The following is a 20,417-nucleotide window of genomic DNA, read 5'->3' as shown; positions in this document are numbered from 1 at the left end:
TTTAATTGGGCTTCTTAAGTAAACAAAAGGGTAAACATTAGTTGCTTGCCCGGTTTTTTCATGACACTATTCAAGTGATTGCTGAAAATTCTTGCAACATTTCATATACCAAGATTCGCCTTCTTGATGTAAGTTTTGTATTAACTGTTGATTTCCATATAGAGTCATAGTATCCGTCCATACCTAGGAGCTCTGTTCTTAGTTAATGAAAAAGTTGATTATGAGGTTATAACGTCTTTTATTATATAATGGATTAATTTTGGGAAATAAGATTCTGGTACCAGTTCCATTTATGATCACCAACTCCTTGTCTTACTTTTCAACTCAAGTTCTGACAACCATTTACCTGGAGATAATGTCAGATTCCACAGGTTAAGGGATCAGTCCCATAGAGTTATGCCCACTTCAGATGCCAGTTACAAGTCTAGGTTGTTTGTTACGTGAGCTTCTAACCAATTGGCTATAAATCAGAAGTTCCTATTACTTCTTCCTTAGGTTTGATTAACTTGCTAGAGTAGCTCACAGAACTCAGGAAACCAGTTTATTCATTTGATCTATCAATTTACTATAAAAGTGTATAGGGGTTTCCCAGATGGCACTAGCGGTAAAGAATCCACCTGCCAATGCAGTAGATGCAGGTTCAGTCGGACATGACTGAGCATGGGCACAGCACATTAAAGTGTGTAACTCAGGAGTAGGCTTTTCATACTGTTCATGGAGAGTTGGACCATAAAAAGGACCATAAAGAAGACCATAAAGAGTGTCAAGAATTGATGTTTTCGAACTGTGGTGCTGGAGAAGACTCTTAAGAGTCCCTTGGACAGCAAGGAGATCAAACCAGTCAATCCTAAAGGAAACTCTGACTATTCATTGGAAGGACTGATGCTGAAGCTGAAACTCCAATGCTTTGGCCACCTGATGCGAAGAGTTGACTCATTGGAAAAGACCCTGATGCTGGGAAAGATTGAGGGCAGGAGGAGAAGGGGATGACAGAGGATGAGATGGTTGGATGGCATCACTGACTCAATAGACATGAGTTTGAATAAGCTCTAGCAGTTGGTGATGGACAGGGAAGCCTGGCGTGCTGCAGTCCATGGGGTCTCAAAGAGTCAGACATGACTGAGTGACTGAAATGAACTGAACTGAATCAGAGATTGGTTCTCTTGGCAATCAGCCCCCATCCTGAAGTGCTTTCCAAAAGTCACCTCATTAACATAACAAAAGACACCTTTATCACTCTTAGCACGTAGGAAATTCCAAGGGTTTTAGGAGTTCTGTGCCAGAAACAGGACAAAGACCTAATTTGTATTTCTTCTTATAAATCACAGTATCACAGGAAGCAAAAAATATTTCACTTTATGCTTTATATTCCTTTCTATAACACTTCTGTATTATAGAATCTATCTTGACTACAATTAGAAATGGAATTTTGAAGAATGGAGAATTTTTGAGAATTTAGAGTCTTTTAACAATGTGACTTTAGACTGGTTCTTGTTCTACTGAAAAATCTCTTTTGAATTGATTTGAGTTTTACAAGAAATATTCAAGAAGACTTGGGTCCCAAAGTGCTAGGACTCAAAAAAGATGGTTCATACACTGCCTTAAGGAATATTCTGTATAAACGCTTGAATTAGCAATACCTAAAGTGAAACATTTATAGACATAAAGTGTGATTAAATAGCACAATGTTTTACATTTTTAAAATAAAATATATTTAGTTTATAGAATAGGATTGAAAATGTTTTCTAACATGCCAATATTGTATTCCTTTGTCTATATAAGATACGAAAGCAATGTGCATCATTTCTCTATAGTCAATTTAGTGAAAATGTTGGGAATAGAAACATATGACCATGAGCATTAATAGAATGTTAGGCAGCTCACTCTTTTTTTAAAGATATTCAACTGGAAGGAGGTTTCATTTTGTTTTGCAGTAACTGGACACTTACATTAAAAAAATGGAAAACAGTTAAAGTTAACAATAAGAAGTAGCATCATATTGTTCTTTGTATCTTGAAATTTAAAATCATTCATTTTAAGTAAAGTATGAACGTCAGTGCTGAATCGATCTCTGTTTCACTGTCAGAAGTGTAAAAGCAAGTCAACTTTTGAATATTGCTGAGTTATTTAGCATCTGTGCTAAACTTTTTTTCTTTTTAACCCACTGGTTATTTTCCCAGACATCAATGAATGTGAAATTGGAGCACACAACTGCGACAGGCACGCTGTATGTACCAACACAGCAGGAAGCTTCAAGTGTAGCTGTAGCCCCGGCTGGATTGGAGATGGCATTAAGTGCACTGGTGGGTTGGAAATAAAAAGAAATTGCTTCTTATGAATTGCATGGGTTATAAATATGAAACTCTTACTCCTGTAAAGAAAAATTTAACATGTGTATTATTGATTTTAAATGTCATAGTTTCTGTTCATAATGACGTGTCACCTCTTTCCTTAAGACCTGGACGAATGCTCCAATGGAACCCACATGTGCAGCCAACACGCAGACTGCAAGAACACCATGGGCTCCTACCGCTGCCTCTGCAAGGAGGGGTACACGGGCGATGGCTTCACTTGTACAGGTATGCTCGTGTTGGAAACAGCTATGTAAAGGGCAGTCAGAAAAGCAAGGTGTTCCATGTCCTTAAGACAGACCATCCTTTGTTTTTTGAAGGCTGGGTCATTTATAGACAATTTGGGACAGAAAATAGTTCTTTGAAATGACATTCCTGTGGAATGGAAATTTGTAGCTGAATTAATCAGGGAGCTCTCAGAAACTAAATATATATTTACAAAGATGGATTGATATGTATAGTTAGATAGTTGATATATTTGTCACTGTATGTAATGATGTCATGAGTTTAAAACAAATCACGCTACCTTTTGTAAACCTTAGCCTTGATATTTTTGTGCCTGTGTCTCACTGCTGACTTGTTTTCAATACTAAACCCAAGAGTGAACTTGATGCAGGAACCTATGTGAGGAAAAGAAATTAGATGTTCTGGAGCAGATCATCAGCATATATTTTTTTTCCCTCTAGCCGTCATTGTGATCATTCCACATTGGTATAAGTAAGAATTTCATAACTGCTTTGAAAAGAATTCATTCACTTCCAGTTTTACAACATATTAATGACATCTTCTCAGTGCTAATGCATCATCATAGAATTAATGTGAACTGTCACATATATTTAAATATATATGATTAGAAGCATTGTATAAAGAGATGATACACTTACCATGACCATATGTATCCAGACAGCATTTTTTAAAATCAGGGCACTGGCATTAAATAAGATACTGAGGAGTATTTCTCGTTGGCCATTAGGTAGCATAGCTGCTTATATGACCTGGAACATTAAGTTACCCTGAGTGTTCTGCTCACAAGAAATTTAAACATAAAAAAGGCTGAGGCCCAGTAAGTGATTTGCCTGGATTTTTTTTTAACTCACTAAAAGTTTCATCATATTTGAAATTGTTTTTGCTTAACCCAGTAAAGTTTTGTCATCACAAACCTCTCATCGCTTTTTAGAAAATACTCCAAGTTTCATGGACCAGGCATGTATGGTTCGTGTGTTTGATGTTTAGTGACTGTGATTATTAGCAAAACTCAGGAGATATTAAGTAGATAGGACTTTTTGGTCTCTTCAATAGTTGCTATTCTAGGTCTTTTGCTGCCCATCTGATCTGAACCTGGATTTTGAGAATCAGGCACAAACCATGACATGTTCTTTCCTGCCATGGATATATCCTCACGTTGATTATCCTGCTTGCAGAAGCCTGAATGTGAATGATCCCTTTAACTTATTACCCACTTTACATCATTAGAGATAACTTAGCATTCAGGATTCTGTCTCTGAACCCCATGTTCACTACATATTTAATATTGGCATTTAAAAGAGAAAAGTGAGTTTCAGTGTTTCAAGTAGAAATTATGATGACACTCGTGCCTTCTGGAAGTTCACAAGTATAAAAGTTCTCAGACCTGAGCAATCGGAAAGCTCCTAAGAAGAGTAACTTGTGTTTCTTTCTGGCTGTAGATCTTGATGAGTGCTCTGAGAATCTAAATCTGTGTGGCAACGGCCAGTGCCTTAACGCCCCAGGAGGATACCGCTGTGAATGTGACATGGGCTTTGTACCCAGTGCCGATGGGAAGGCCTGTGAAGGTAACTGATTGGGGATGCTGCCGTGGGCTTTGCAGGGCCGGATGAGATTAGGTTATTTAAACGTTCCTGGTGGTTTTGTCTGTTTTTTTTTTGTTTGTTTTTTTTACACCAAGGTGTGTTTTGGCTTCCCATCTAACGTGTTGGTTCACGTTGTGAACACTGTGTAGAGATTGGGTGTCCAGCCAGACCACTTCTCTTTGTGCAGAGAAAAATATCAGATTCTTGGCCCTAAGCTTCACATCCAACTTTGGCCAGGTGGTTTGCAAGAGCATACCCATTTAGTCATAGGGAGAATGAGGATAACCAACTCAATGCAACATATTCATCCCCATTGCTGGGGGAAAGAGCTCAAAGTGCTGGTGCCCTAATAGTGAAGGATTCTTTTTAAATACGGGAACACAGTTTTTAATCTCTGCTATGGTTTGGTTTCTAGAAATAAAGGTTTTAAAATACCAGCAGAGTGAACGATCTTGTCCACAGAATAATGTTCTGGGTATGTCTCAGATGGTCTCTAAATATCTAATACACATACCATGGAACAGTCTTTTGCAAATCCATTCAGTAAGGGGTCCCTAGGGATAATACTGTATGTCACAACATCTCTCAGCATAAGGCTCTGTCTTTCTGAGAAGTGCTGGTCAGACAGGAAGAGTCCTGAGAACCTGTTGGCTAAGGATGAATCCCACTAGGAAACACAAGATTCTTCTCTTTACCCACGCTTGTCAAATCTAAACACAGTATCATCCCTCATTGAGAAGAATTAGTGACCACAGTAAACTGAAAAGATTTCAGTAGAAATAAACACATGATAACGATTGACAGTAGAAGTTTAAACAAGACCCTGATTAATGTCTCAACTAATAGTTGTTGCCTGTTAGTAGGACATTAACTCAAAAATTAATCTTTAGCTATGACATGTATCCTGATTCCCTCATATAGTTCTATGTAAATACTTTTCTTTGTTATGAAACCATTGGGTGTTCTTCACACAGTTTATATGTAGTAGGCAGAGTTTGATAAAAAATTCCTCTGAGGGAAGAAACTAATTATGCTCTTGATCATGTGCCTAATGCCTTGTTTACTTTTGTTAATGCAAACATCCAAGGAAAACAGGTACTGTGCCACCTCTGGGAACAGAAATAGGCACAGTGAAAGTTTTGCTTCCCTTAATGCTATAAGGGAAGGTTTTGTTTGTTTGTTTGTTCTTAATATAAATCATCACTGGCAGAATGATCATGGCTATTAAAAGCCAGTCTCAAGGCTGAAAATGTGCCTGTGTGCACAAGCAGAATGTTAACGTGAGGCAGGGACAAGCCTGGAAAATGCATCTGCAGTTTTTAGATCTCCATCAGCAGTTGCAAACATACACCATAGTACTAGGGACACAGAGGACTATATAGACTGATGATAAAAGTTACCACAAAGACTTTGGGGTTCTTAAAATTTTAACTCACAACAAAAACAAGAATATATAGATGAGAATAACCAAAGAATTTAGTCTCAAGTGGGCTCATTTGGTTCTTCCTTTACAAAAGTGATGTGGACCCACATGAAACACCGTAAATGGTCTAACATATATGTGAAATGCCTAGCCCCCTGCTTGGCATGTAGTAGGGGATAAGAAAAGGGAAGTTCTCACCTAGGAGACTTCCTAACAGATGACAGATCATCTGAAAGCCTATAGGAGAAGGACCTAGATTGATGTCAGATAGTCTTCATTTTCTTAATAATGAAATCACTTGCCTTATTACATTAGGTAGTTTCTTTAGCAAGAACAATAGTTTAATTGCTCCCCCTTTCCATTGTTCCCCAAGACATCGATGAGTGCTCTCTTCCAAACATCTGTGTTTTTGGAACTTGCCACAACCTCCCTGGCCTGTTCCGCTGTGAATGTGAGATCGGCTATGAACTGGACAGAAGTGGTGGGAACTGCACAGGTAAGCCTTCCATTCGCATGGAGATCTGCTCTCAGGCGTCACAGGGGACCCAGGCTGCTGGTGTCTCGCGGGGACCATACAAGGTTTTTCGTGGAGTTGCAAAAGCAGGGACAAGCATTAGGAACCACAGAATAAATTTTCTTCCAACCTGGCGCTGATTAGATGTGAGGGTGCAGAGGGAAAAGTTAAGGAGAGCTGAAGGTGCAGTCAGTAGCCTTAGATACAAGTTTGTGGCTACAGAGGCATGTTCCTGTAGTTCCCTTTCTTCTCTTTGGAGAGTTTCCTTTTGCAGGCTGTGCCCTGGGATCATGGATTTCATCTTGAACTTTTCTGCTGAGACACTCACTTCAGAGCGTTGCCAGAGAACATGGTCCGTAACAATCAGTCACCTATTTCTAGTGTGTAGATCATTTTCTTGTGGAGCAAAGAACCCTCCAGGAATGTAAGGAAGAAGCTAGAAAAGCTGCAGTAGGCACTCTGTAGACGACTGTCCCTTGGTTCACTTCGGCACTGAGTTAAAACTTTGAGAGCCATTTTCAGGTCTCCATCCTCTTTCTGTTCAACAATACTAAGGAAACAGATTCCATCCTGTATAGGATCAGGATTTCAAGAAAACCCCAGTTTTTCCAGCTACCTAAACAAGCCATGACCCAGTGGCTCTCCAATTATGACCACCATCACAACCTCCCTGAAATTGTTCTGGATCACAGTATTCTTCTCCAGACACCCCTTCTTCTCTTGGTTTTCCTAAAAACTATTATGACACCAAGTCAGTCTCTAGCATTCTGCAGCAAGTCACCTCTCCACTGCCATGCCTTCTCCTCCGCGTCTCACATCACCACCAGCATCATTCCCTCCTCCCCACCCTGATTGCTCTTTGTCTGCCCTGCCCGCTCTAAGATCCCATGAGATTTGAGCGAAAGCATTTTTCACAACAGAACCTCCAAAAGGGTTACCAGATCCGAGCAGGAGGAGCAGAGGGGAAGGTATCATCCTCAGTCGCCCATCTCTCTCTGAACCAGCTTGTCTGGTTTTGAATATTTCACAAGTGTTCAAAATAGACAAAAGGATTACACAGGGATGGCATTTGCCAAAACCCATGTCCTAACTATCTGGAATTCCGTTTTTGGAATCGAAACTGAAAGGGAAATATTCAACCCAGCATCAGTAATGGGAAAGAGACTCTTAGTAGGACTGAAGGAACATACTAATCTTCGTGCATGCGGTCTGCGCTTGCACTCAGCTACAGCGAGGCCAGTCCACCCAGCGGGGGAAGCAGCAGAAGTCGCCTGCTCCCGCCGCTTCCCTGAGACATCTTGCTCTCATTTGATAAAATAACAAGCTGCACATATTAAATATATTTTCTTAAAACCTGTGTCTGAATTTTTGGTTGACCTGAGGTCACAGTAGTGTTTTGTTTTCAGTTACCTTCACTGGAATATTTTTCCTCGTTCCAAAGTTATATTTTCTCCTGATGACAAATTTGAATGCTAAGTGTGTTCCAGGGGAAAGAGACCAAAGACTATGACATATTTCCTTCCTGAGGGATTTTGTTTCAGAAGTGGAAGACTATATTTCTAGGGGGCAATTATAACTGGAAGCTCTTTAAAAATTCGAGTTGGGAGCCCGAGATTTTAGTGCTACTGTTTTACAGTGATGCCTGCCCCACATTGACTCAGGTAATAACTCTGCCCCTCGCTGTTCGGTTCTAGACGTTAATGAATGCCTGGATCCGACCACGTGCATCAGTGGGAACTGTGTCAACACTCCAGGCAGCTATACCTGTGACTGTCCACCCGATTTTGAGCTGAATCCAACTCGAGTTGGCTGTGTCGGTAAGATCTTAAACACTTTTCAGAGAAACACACTGTTGGTTATTTCTAAGGCAACATGGAACATTGCATTCTCAAATTCTGAAAAAAAGGAATAAAATAATACAACGAAATGTAAACATTTCCTGAATCTGGTTTGTATTTTCAGGTCCTTTTCTCTAGGTCAATTCCCAGTGTCTGTGTTGCGGCACTTTTTAGTTTAAATTATGGTTTTTAAACAGTTTCAGAAGTCGGTTTGAATTTTCAACCCTGACGTAGAAAGAATTTGCCTGACACTTCTTTTGTTTGCATGTGGTAAATAGATACCCGCTCTGGAAACTGCTATTTGGATATCCGTCCTCGGGGAGACAATGGAGATACAGCCTGCAGCAATGAAATTGGAGTTGGTGTTTCCAAGGCTTCCTGCTGCTGTTCTCTGGGTAAAGCCTGGGGCACTCCTTGTGAGCTGTGCCCGCCTGTGAACACATGTAAGTGGACGTCCTCCTATTCGTTATTATTAGTCCAGCTCAGCCCAGTTCTCCTGTCTAACTCCAGAGGATAGACGCCACCCAGAGAGGGAGCTGCTACTGGTCTGTGTTCTTCAGTTGGTGGAGAGAGTGGGGGTTAAGGGGTGGAGATCATTCATTTTAGCCCTGCTGAGGAATCCCACTCCCAATGTGGGAGTCAGAATGCCTCCCCAGTTGGCTTGCACTCAAAGGTGAGGTGGGGCAGGTAACATCGCATTTCTGTCTGAGTGTAAAGAAGATAGCATTATTTTAAAGAAGGTTTTCCAGACTAGGTTACTTATGTCATATTTGGACACATTGATCTCTCCTCTTGTGATCTGTTGGCTGGTTTTAGAAGCTGTAGGACAGAGTGGAGTTTCCCTAGGTGAAAAAGAAGCCATTAGTTAAGCAAATATGAAAGGGAAGATTGTTCCAGTCTTATGGTATGACTTAAAAGAAAGGTTTAGAATGTGTTTTAAGGACATAAATAATTAGTCTTTGAAAAACAAACAGCTTTGCATTTTTCTAAGTGAATGCTGCATTATGACTCAGAGTCAGATATAGCTTCCAGGGCAAAATGTGCTGTGTGGCTGCTGCTTATCAGGTATATTGAGATAGGTATTGATTCTTTCCTTGTTGAAGGGTCACTTACTCAGTTTCTCTAAGGGAATTTGTTGAGTACCTAGAAGATATACTTTGTGTGTGCAAAGGTGATAATTCATGGATAATTGGATGGATAATTCTAATCTAATTGCCAGTTCCTGCTTTCCGGGAGCATACAGTTTAGCAAAATACTACCTAAACATGAAAGCTGTTATTCAATGTAGACCTCAATAAGAGAAGAAAGAAGAGCAGAGTCAGTGCCATGAGTGGAAGAAAGAGTGTTACTGGTTCCAGTTAGCACTCTGTCACTTGCCATGCATGTAACTTTGGAGTAAGCAAGCCTCTTTCTTCATTCATAAGATGCCTCATAGGATTAAGTGAAGCCATTCCTGTAAAGCACTCGGCACAGAAACGAATGCTTGGCAGGCACCCCTTTCTCTCCTTTCTTCAGAAACAGAAGTCAGTTCTGATTTGCAGTGCGTGGTGATAACTTGGTGCATTTTTTAATTGGGGCTTGAAGGAAGGGAGTGACATGAAAGAGGAGACTTAAAAAGAACGGACGATCACAGAAAGAGGAGGAGAGAAAAATAAAAGAGGAGGATAGTTATTAATAATTTCATCGATGCTGAAAGAATCAAACCAAGATGTTTAGGTCATCTTGATGTTTAGGGGTCAGTTCTACTGAATAAGAATGATAAGTCAAGCATTAGAAGTCCACCCTACCTCAAACTGGATCAGAGCTAGAACTGAGATCTATGCATATATACATTTAAGCATATATACATATAATTTCAGAAAACCACAAGGGGGATTATCAGATTTGGAAAGACCATGATGATTATGAAAGAACTGATTCGTATAGATGCTTATCAGAATGCTATAGCAGATGAGGGTCATTCTTATCCATATGTTCCTGTATGGATCACACTGGTATGTGGTGCTGAAAGAAATGTTTTTGAGTGAAATACCTGGATGACAAAATTACTGGAGGAAATCAAAGGACCCTGTAAAAAGCTGGTTTGGGAAGCCAGGGGAATCAATGTTGCCATCAGCAGAAATGGAGAGGCAAGAAAGCCTAGTCATTGAGGAGAGGAGAGGAGATGGTGGGAACCAAGAAAGGACAGCTTTTCCTAAGGCTCTGTTTGGAAAAGGTTTTGGAGATAAGCTGGTGAGCAGTATTTAAGGGAAGCTGTGATTCCCAGGAAGTAAAACTGAACAAAACATAAAAATGGAGGAGTTTGTTATAAAATAAAAATGGAAAGAAAAATCTTTAAAAGAAAGGACAGTGGAGATAAAGGATAAAATAGTTCATAAAAACATAAGACCAGAGAGTAGGTGGAAGGTTCACAGACTGAGGACAGTAGCCTTATGTTTGACACACGCAGAAAAAACCATTAGAAAGGACAAGTATATGCAAAGATGTTAACTTGCTTCAGTTGAGTGGGGTAACTGCCAAAAATTCCTGTAAATGAATATTTTCAGGTAGCTATGTCTGTATTTCTCTTGAGGATACTATTTCTTGAAATTTTAGATGTCAGAGAACTCAGTCTGATTTTGTTTGTTTGTTTGTTTCCATAGCTGAGTACAAAATTCTTTGTCCTGGAGGAGAAGGTTTTCGACCCAACCCTATCACCGTTATATTGGAAGGTAATTCTATTTCCTTTAACTTAAAGCGTGCCCCATTGGAACTTCCTTGAGTTGATTTACAATGCTAAAGACATGCTGTCCTTTTCATCTTGATAGATATTGATGAGTGCCAGGAGCTCCCAGGGTTGTGCCAAGGTGGGAAATGCATCAACACCTTTGGCAGCTTCCAGTGCCGCTGTCCAACGGGCTACTACCTGAATGAAGATACCCGAGTGTGTGATGGTAAATGGCCCTTTTAGAATGATAAGTTCTTTCAGATATTGAGAACTGACCTCAAAAACCAACGTACAGTTAGGCCCCAGGAAAACTGAGACTCTAGCAAAATGTCTAAATGCCAGCATAGCCAGGTAACTATGCCACAGATGTGGCAGCTTGCACTCATATTAGTGATGTAATATCATGTTCAGCATACCCTAAATCTCCCTCTTTTCATGTGAAAATTGGCGTTTTTGTTATCTTGAGCCATACTCCCATTTATGCCTACAGTGAATTTTCCATTCTCTTCAGAAAAGCCGTTTTTGTTGGAGTAGCCCAGGTCTCATTTCAGTGGCTTCTGTATTCTGGGTGATTCTGGGCTCCTTGTCTTGTCCTTTACCACTCATCATTTGTACTCAGCATTTGAATGAGCTTCTCTTCCGAGGCAACTCCTTTGGTTGTGGGGTGTAAGTGATGACGCCTGTTCATCCTGTGTTCCTGAAAAGATGGAGATTATTGACTGCTGTTAACTTTCAGAGCATGTGGACCACTGACTGGTGTGGGGAAATGGTTTTCATCTGTATATAGGAGTTACACGCTGATGAGGGAGGAGAGCTTCTTGTGTCCTGGAGGAGAAATAGTCTTAATAGGTGACCTTAGCAGTGACAACCTTGTTGAGTAGTAGTCAAACATCACAATGTATACAACACAGCTTAAGACCCATAGAGTTAACATAAATTAGAATCAACACCTGTATTTGAAAATGGGGAAGGATGCATGATATACTACTTCTGTAGGCTTATCTTCTGTGCTGCCTTACCATTGCAGATTCATGAAGCCAGTGTTTGATGGCTTCAGGTTATATCAAATCCTTCTTGAGATTTTGTGAACATATGAAGGACATAGTTGTCTTTCTGAAAGATATTTGAGAATTATCATTTTTCCGCATTTCCATCGCTGCATGTGTTTGAGGATGTTTTAGACTCATTTATTAAGAACTCACATCAGAAGGTACATTTTCCTTTTCTAAAACTCTTTTCCTGAAAATGCACATGTCAGCACAGGCTAAGGACATTGATGAATGAAACATCCATATGTCCTATCCAGATTGCAAAGTGCCCTGTGGATGCTCTCTTCCACTATCAACATGTATATTGACCCCCAAGTCCCAGATCATTCCAAAAAGTGAAATTTCTGTATTCACATACCACTTTCTTTTTGGATTATAGATGTGAATGAATGTGAAACTCCTGGAATCTGTGGTCCAGGGACATGTTACAACACTGTTGGCAACTACACCTGTATCTGCCCTCCAGACTACATGCAAGTGAATGGGGGGAATAATTGCATGGGTAAGTCCCAGCTTTTCTTTATAAAGCGTGTTCGGTCCTCATCTGCAAAGAGAAAAAGAGCCTCCAAGCCCAGCAATTCATCTTCAGTGTTATGTTACTCATCAGAGCGAGTGCTGCCACCCTTTGCCTCCTCCCCTGTAAACCATAATTTTGGCCTTTTCTCAGCACCTCGTGTGGGTGGTTGGGAGTTTTCTTTAAAATGTAATGTTGGAAAATCCCAAACAAAGGTTTAATAGTACTTCTTTTGTTTGACTCTGGGTGTATCTTTATACAATGATATTTACAGCACTGACCTACAGTATTAAAACATCATGAGTCGGAAATGAGAAAATCACTGCCAAGAGCAGTGGAGAATTGTTACTAGGAGACTGGGTGGAGAGTCATGTAAAGTTTATTAAGGCCACAGCTACATAATGACTCAGTTCTATGGCACAGAACACCAGGGAATATATTAGGTTGGCCCAAAAGTTCGTTTGGTTCTTTAGTAAGATGTTTTAGAAAAACCCGAACAAACTTTTGGGCCAACCTGATATTTCTTAAAGTCCTTTTCCTTGTGACAGCAGAGGTAGATGGAAGGTTGAGAGCCAGCTTTTACCACTCTTATTGAGGTCAAGTTACAATATAGTTCAAAAGAGACTCCTTCCTTGAGCATCCCTGTTAGAATCTCCCTGTCAGGATTTCCCCACAGCATCACCAGTCCCTGCCTTCCTCCTCTCCTCTAGATATGAGGAGGAGTCTGTGCTACAGGAACTATTATGCTGACAACCAGACCTGCGATGGAGAACTGTTGTTCAACATGACCAAGAAGATGTGCTGTTGTTCCTACAACATTGGCCGGGCCTGGAACAAGCCCTGTGAACAGTGCCCCATCCCAAGCACAGGTGGGTTTTAGTTTCGACATTACCAGAAAGATGGCATGGTACCTTCCCTGTGAATTGTTGGAGAAAGGAATCTCAGCCAGGGGAGAAAAAGGGTGCATCATCCATTTTCATATAAAAAGATTAGTTCACAAAGGCAAATGTTGAAATTCAGATGATCTGGTCCTCTCAGCTGAAAATTGAGTCATAAAATATATTTTCCAATTTATTACACAAGTTCATTTACCAGCCTGTAGACTCAGCATATCACAAAAATAAAGAAGTTGTTATTGTTAGGGAGTTCGCCATGTAACTTAAAGTCTGGAAACAGTGGGCAAAGCAGTTTGACAGATAAGTAAACCATATTCCTATATTGTTTATTTACTTATTACCATCAATTTTACTTATTCATAACTAATCTTGTTCCAAAAAGAATTCAAGATGGCCCACAAAGATGGCCCACAAAGATGCATACGTAAAATAAGAAGGCCTAATGCAAATGGCAAACATGGGTAAGAAACTCAAAGCAAGGATAATTAATATGCAAGATCCAAGCTGGGAAGTCCTGCACACTTGCCAGTGATGAGCAACAGCTTGGGCTCTAAACCTTCTAGCAGCTCATATAGAGAGAGATATGATCGAGTCTAACAGTCTCAATGACCTCAGAGCAAACTCAGAACTAAAGAAAAGCACGACTCGGGGACTTCCCTGGTGGTCCGGTGGCTAAGACTCTGCGCTCCTAATGCAGGGGGGCCCAGGTTCCATCCCTGGCCAGGGGCCTTTTAATAGATCCCACATTCCACAACTAAGAGTGCATGCTGTAGCTAAAGATCCTGGATGCCCAACAAAGATGGAAGATCCTGTGTACTGTACCCAAGACCTAGCGCAGCCAGATTAAAAAAAGAAAAGCACAACTCCTTGATATAGAGAAATTTCTTCTTATATCCTCATACAGAAAAATCTATATAATATTATCTATTTGAAAAAGAAGAGAGTATAATTCATATTCTAAGAGTAAATGAAGCAAAAATTTTGGTGCAGTGTTCTTATATGGGAGATGATATATATCATGATGGTGTCATTTACTAATGATCTAGATCATCTTTCTGATTTTTAAAAATTAATTAATTAATTTGCCTGTGCCAAGTCTTAGTTGTGGCATATGGAATCTAGTTCCCTGACCAGGAATCAAACCCAGGCCCCCTACATTGGGAGTGCGGAGTCTTAGCCACTGGGCCACCATCTTTCTGATTTAGAGTGAATGCACTACCATGCACAGTACTGGTCTGAGAATTGTGTAGTATCTACTCCATTCCCCACAGTGATATGTAAAATACCCAATCTATTGTCTGGTGCTAACTGACAATGCAAAAAAAACAGCAGATTCTTTTTTAGTAAAATGTACCATTTCATCCACTGTTTCCTCCAGAAATAATGTAATAGCCATCACTTAGAATTACAAGTTGTCTCCACTCTGCAAGATGTTGTTAGACCTGGGTTTGGCAAACAAGAGCCTGTGGGTCAAATCCAGCCTGCCTCCTATTTCTGTTTGGCCCGCAAGCTAAAAGTAATTTTGACATCTGAAAATTTTATGAACTTCAAATTTTAGTAAATAAAATTCTATGAGAATATGGCCCCACTAATTTATTTACATATTATCTATGGTTGCTTTCATGAAATATTTGAGTAATTTTAACAAAGACTGCACAGCTTGCAAAACCTAAAATATTTACTTTTTAGCCCTTTAAGAAAATATTTGCTGACCCCTGATCCTGACTGTTAGCCTTCAAATCTTTTATCATACATTGTTATCGTTGTTCAGTCACTCAGTCATGTCCGACTCTTTGAGACCCCATGGATTACAGCATGCCAGGCTTCCCTGTCCTTCACCATCTCCCAGAGCTTGCTCAAACTCGTGTCCATTGAAGTGGTGATGCCATTCAACCCTCTCGTCCTCTGTTATCCCCATCTCCTCCTGCCTTCAATCTTTCCCAAGATTATTTATACATAGCTATCATTAAAAAACCTGGCAGTTACCCACACTTGATGTGTGTGTATTTACAAGTAAAAGTATTTGTACATGTGTCTCTGTATATTTGTTTTTGATTATATTAAGAAATGTATTTATTATTTTCAGAAACTGTTTTATTATAAAATGTACACAAAATTAGTTTTCAAATTGGATTTTACAAAGATAGATATCCTAGTATTTTTATTTTTTACCTTGATGGACCATTGTACGTTCCCTTGCAGACCACTATGGAGAGCTCTGATAACAACTATCGTTTACTTTCAGAAATATCTGTCTGAGTTCTAGGTATCTGCATACTCTTAATATAAAATGCAAGATTTTGTCTTCATGTGGAATATTGGCCAAATCCAATCATGGCTTTTCATTAGCTATGCAGTCTGCACACATTTTAGGAGGCCCTGAAGTTTGGATGGTCAGTGGAGCTGGCGTGACACTGATTGGAAGTGAACTCATAGATTAAGGAAAGAAAGCACTAGGAAAAGAACGTGCTACGTTTTGTTTAAAATACTTCCAGAAACCTTTTACTAATTTTCAGTAGGTTTACCCATAAGGGAGTGGCCATCTTGAGCTTAAATTGATGCCATGCTATATCAGTTATACTCATGATCAGGAATTACAGAATCTCAGAGTTAAAGGAACCACAGATGACATTTAATGCATCCTTAATTCACAAGTTTGATGAAAATTCATGTCAGGGGGAGAAAGATAAAGGGTGGGGGAGGGGAGAGGGAGCAAATAAAAGAACTGCAACAAAAATAATAATCCGGCTCCAAAAATTAAAGTAATGAGGTTAAGGTAGTTGTTTGACATGAATGAGTCATTAACAGACCTGAAATCAAGAATTTAGCTACATTTGCTATTGTTATCCCCAGTCTGCCAAGGAAATGGCTTTTGTACACATTTGTTAAATCCTAGATTCCTTAATACAGAGTAGAAAGAGGCACTCAGACCAGTCCCAGGTTTCAGAGCTGAACAATATCCCCATAGAAACCCAAATTCCCCCAGGCAAGCTCATACAAAGGAGAGCATTTGATATAGAGACCTCTGTTTCAGCCTCATTATTACGTCAACATGAGGTCACTTTTCCTTCATAATTTTTCTTAGGGACAAGGTTACACCATCTGTAGAAATTCTCAATTTTTTTTTCACAAAGGTCAATTTATTTCAAATTCTTCCAAATACAGGTAAATATCTTTTAAGAATGTTTTCAAAGTAATTTTGTTCAGCTCATTATTGCTCTTCACCTATCCTATTCCCACCCCACTCACCCTACCTTTGTTCACTCACTGCAGATGAATTTGCTACACTCTGTGGAAGTCAACGGCCAGGCTTTGTCATCGACATTTATACTGGTTTACCTGTCGGTGAGTTACAATGCCATTGTTGCAACTTTTTGTCCCTGCCTTTGTGTTAAGAAAAGGAAGTACACACTGTTATTTTCTCAAATTTGCTTTTTTTTTTTTTTGTTTCTTAGAAGGAAAATGCATTAAACAGTGCCATTTACCTTTATTGAAACTCTGATTCTTAGTTTGAAACAAACTGTGCAGACACCCTGTGTAGCTCCACCTAATTGGCAGCAGCATTTGTTGGTCATGATTAAGGGGACTGGAAAGCTTTTCACAAAATCACAATCAAGCTTCGTTAAACCAACCCTAGGCATCAACAAAAAGAGAGATTCTGGGAGTAAAGCCAGTTGACGTTTGATCTGACTATAATTCCCAATCCTTCCGTCTGACTAAGACAAGAGTTTAATATGACTGTTCATACCAATCCTTATGTGTGGGTTGTTCACATAAAGCCCGTTTGGTAGATCAGTTTTATCTCACAGGGAATCTTCTCAGGTCATCTGCTTTGGGATTTTTAGATGTGAAATATAAAAGTCTTTCCAATCTGAGGCCCTGTCTGGTAACTGGAGCAGAGACCACTGCAGTGCTCGAGATGCTTATGTGAGATTCAGAAATACTGCACAGCGTTCAGCCAGTAGAAGCAAGGCCTTTGTGGTTTAAAACCAAATAACATAAAAATAGATGGAAAGCCATTGCATTCTCTGAGTTTTTCCCCAGTGTGATTTATATGGATCCTCAGATGCCCCTCTGAATTCTGAGCGATTGTGTCTAGTAGCAAACATCACCACTTGGTCTGTTCCACCTTATTGCTAATAAGTAAACTGAAATCCACATCAGCCTTTCCAGTGACCTTGTTTAAGAAAACAAGGGTCTGGTCCAGCAATCAGCCTGGCTCTCTTTGTGCCAAATCCATATGGCTCCGCAGCCTAGTCAACATCCAAAGAAACTTCATGGTTTGGAAGGAAAACCTGCTAAATGACATTGGCATGAAACACCTGGCCCCAGCTGCTTTGCTTTTCCCCTTCCCAAAACAGATCTTTTCATCTCCCTAGACTCTCTGATCCGAAGATAAGTGGTCTGTAATAGTAGTGGTTCTCCACGGATGGACCAGGCGTGTACCCCAGCAAGGCCTACCCTCTAATGTTGGCAGCAGGCAAAGACTCAAAACAGCATTAACAGCATCCACTAATAAAGCTGGAGAGGCCTCAGGCATCCTCTAGGCCAAACGCCTTGCCTTACAGTTGAGGGGACAGAGGCCCAGACAGGGAAGGGGACTCAGCCGAGGTCACTTGGCTAATTAATAACAGAACTGGGATCAGAACCCAGTCCTGACTCACAGCTTGCTCTGCCTCTAGCTCTTGAAAACTGGAAATGTGATAGTTAGCAGTATACTTATTGTTAGCAAATTCCAGCATGACAAAATATTTAGATGACTGAGAAACTTTGTTTTATTTAAGCTTTCTACTCTCCTTCTGAAAGGTCTGAAGATTGTTGGCATATAGAACTCATTCGTGTGGGGTTAAAACTATAGCAAGTTTATTAATCTTGTCTTTAAATATAAACTTTTCCAAGTTGAAGTTCAAATGGAATCCAGACAGGAAAAGAAAATATAATTTTTAATATGTGCTTTTGCTGTGTTGTGCCTAACAATGGCTAGAAATTTGACCCAGCCTGTTATTGTTAAACTTGATAATACATCACTTATATTTAAAACAAATGAATGTGAACATAACACTTCATGTTTTAACCCATACATAGTTCAAGAATGTCTGAAATTTTTTTTTTTTGCTTCTTGCTGATGATACATAGCTGTGATATTTCTTTGCCTCACTTTTTAACAACATACATGACAAATGTGTGCAAAATCTAAAGCATAATTACGTATATTCAAAATGGAAATATACCCTTTGATATTCTAAGCTTTTTTTTTCATTAAAGAGATCAATTTGTCTTCAAACAAAATCAAGCCCTTTAGAAAAAGGTCTAACATAAATCTGTGGCCTGTGAACTTTCTCCTTCAAAGCAGATTGGCTTTAGGGTGTGATTCTTCTGAAAGTGCAGCAGCTCTTGTGGGTTCCACGAAAGTCAGTGGCCATCTACAACTTGGGCAAACAAAGTACCTGGCAGAGGCTCCTGACTCTGACATGTAAAGAAAAATATCTCAACAACAGTATCAGAAACCTAATGGATTGGAAAGACCAAAACTTTGCATCCCCTCCTGGCTTCTGAACTGTTTTGTGAAACTCTGCACGGGACTGGTAGAGGGGCCCTCTGGGATAACAAGTCCTTCAGTAATGGTTTTGTGAAGATTGTTTGACTGTGGAAAAGCATAAGGGAGGAGGGGTAGCCTGTTAGTGGATTCCTGGTATCAAATCTACTTCCTGGTGGCTGTACGGTCTTGGGTGAGTTCCAGCCTCCGACCTGTCCTCACCACTTGCATCATGAGGATTGTCAGAGTGCCTAGAGACCATCTCACAGAGGGGCTGTGATGATTCGGTAACTATTTCCAGGTTAAACACTTGAGAAATACACCATGTGTATAGCAAGTGAGGCACTATGCCATTGCTGCCACTGTTACTGTTATTATCCTAGAGGACTCTGAATGGCTGAGAGTTCAGAGCAGGTCAGGCAGAGAGTGGACCCACCAGGCTGGTGAGGAGACCCGACTTGCCCACACAGCTCCCTCGCCAGTTGCTTTAGCAGCCTGGGTCCTGGCTGTGCTCTCCTACTTCGGTCCTGCTTTAATCCTCATCAGCCCCACTTCCAGGTATTGGTTCTTAATCAAATGTCAGACACATACCAGGGGCCGGTAACACCCTGGTGTAGCAGCCAGCCCCAGCCCTGGGCCTAGGGAAGCCACAGTCTATTGTGACTGTCCTTCCTCAGTTCTGGCTCTGTCTACATGGTCAGCCTGGGCCCAGCTTACATCCTCAGACCTGACTTACTTCCTTGACTTCCTTACCAAGGCCACACGAAGGAGGAGCAGGGCATTGAGCTGAAATTTGGAAGATCAGAGTTGCCTCTGACCATGGGATCGTCTTCTGTTCTTCATCAGCTCTCTGCTCCCATTCCCACCAGCCACCACCACACACTTGGGGTAGAGAGACCACTTACTCTCGGCAGTCACTTTCATTCTGCTCCACTGGTGCACAGGGCCCAGTGGGTGCAAAATCTCCCACCTGGACAGAGCTAATGTTTTGTAACAAAACCAGAAAGATAGATGATCAATGAGATAGACACAGGAGTGTCTGACAAGCGGTTCAGTGATCCCAGTTTGCTCTTCATTGACTTCCTCCACTTCCATCACCACCCCGGTACATGCATGTACATGCCAGCACACACACACACACACACACACACACACACATACACATGTGCTGTCTCTTCTTTGGCCTTAGACCTTACACAGGACTAGTTAGAAGCAGCCAACTTTCAATTCCCGTTTACCCTGCCCAGGGACCACATGCCAGGCCATCACTCACATGTGCCTGCTCTGTTTCCAGATATTGACGAGTGTCGGGAGATCCCAGGGGTCTGTGAAAATGGTGTGTGTATCAACATGGTCGGCAGCTTCCGGTGTGAATGTCCAGTGGGCTTCTTCTATAACGACAAGTTGTTGGTTTGTGAAGGTAAGAGATGTTGCCCTGTATCACATCCAGAAATGAGGCAATTTTACAACATTGGAATTTCATAAATTCATCAAACTCTAGCTATAGTGAAGGACACCCTGTGGATCAACAGACATTTCATTGCCAAAAAAAAAAAAAAAAAATTCCCTAACTACTCCCAGTGGGCAAAGCAGGATGTCCATTCCCCAGCCCTCTCCGGCCCCTCCCTCAACAGAGAGTATTAGATTTCCCAGCTGATATGAAAAAGCCTTGAGGTCCTAGGTGTGTCCAATGGATGGCTATTGTTTTACACAGCTTGAAAGTGAGCACGAGTGGTGGGCAGTCATCTTGAGTTGAATCT

General features: G+C 40.6%; 1 protein-coding gene across 1 annotated transcript in view; it reads left to right on the top strand.

Annotated features, from left to right (window-relative positions):
* Window positions 1-20,417, top strand: part of FBN1 (fibrillin 1) — a 258,201-nt gene that overhangs the window by 181,843 nt on the left and 55,941 nt on the right. The window contains exons 32-43 of the mRNA XM_061157087.1: window positions 2,181-2,303; window positions 2,457-2,579; window positions 4,037-4,162; window positions 5,977-6,099; window positions 7,812-7,934; window positions 8,234-8,398; window positions 10,598-10,666; window positions 10,763-10,888; window positions 12,091-12,213; window positions 12,936-13,094; window positions 16,395-16,466; window positions 19,952-20,077. Coding sequence (XP_061013070.1) covers window positions 2,181-2,303; window positions 2,457-2,579; window positions 4,037-4,162; window positions 5,977-6,099; window positions 7,812-7,934; window positions 8,234-8,398; window positions 10,598-10,666; window positions 10,763-10,888; window positions 12,091-12,213; window positions 12,936-13,094; window positions 16,395-16,466; window positions 19,952-20,077 — 1,458 coding nt within the window. The remainder of the gene's footprint in view (window positions 1-2,180; window positions 2,304-2,456; window positions 2,580-4,036; window positions 4,163-5,976; window positions 6,100-7,811; window positions 7,935-8,233; window positions 8,399-10,597; window positions 10,667-10,762; window positions 10,889-12,090; window positions 12,214-12,935; window positions 13,095-16,394; window positions 16,467-19,951; window positions 20,078-20,417) is intronic.

Source organism: Dama dama, chromosome 12 (genome assembly GCF_033118175.1).
Source record: "Dama dama isolate Ldn47 chromosome 12, ASM3311817v1, whole genome shotgun sequence".
NCBI classification, from domain to species: Eukaryota; Metazoa; Chordata; class Mammalia; order Artiodactyla; family Cervidae; genus Dama; species Dama dama.
This window is presented reverse-complemented; position numbering and strand designations above follow the sequence as displayed.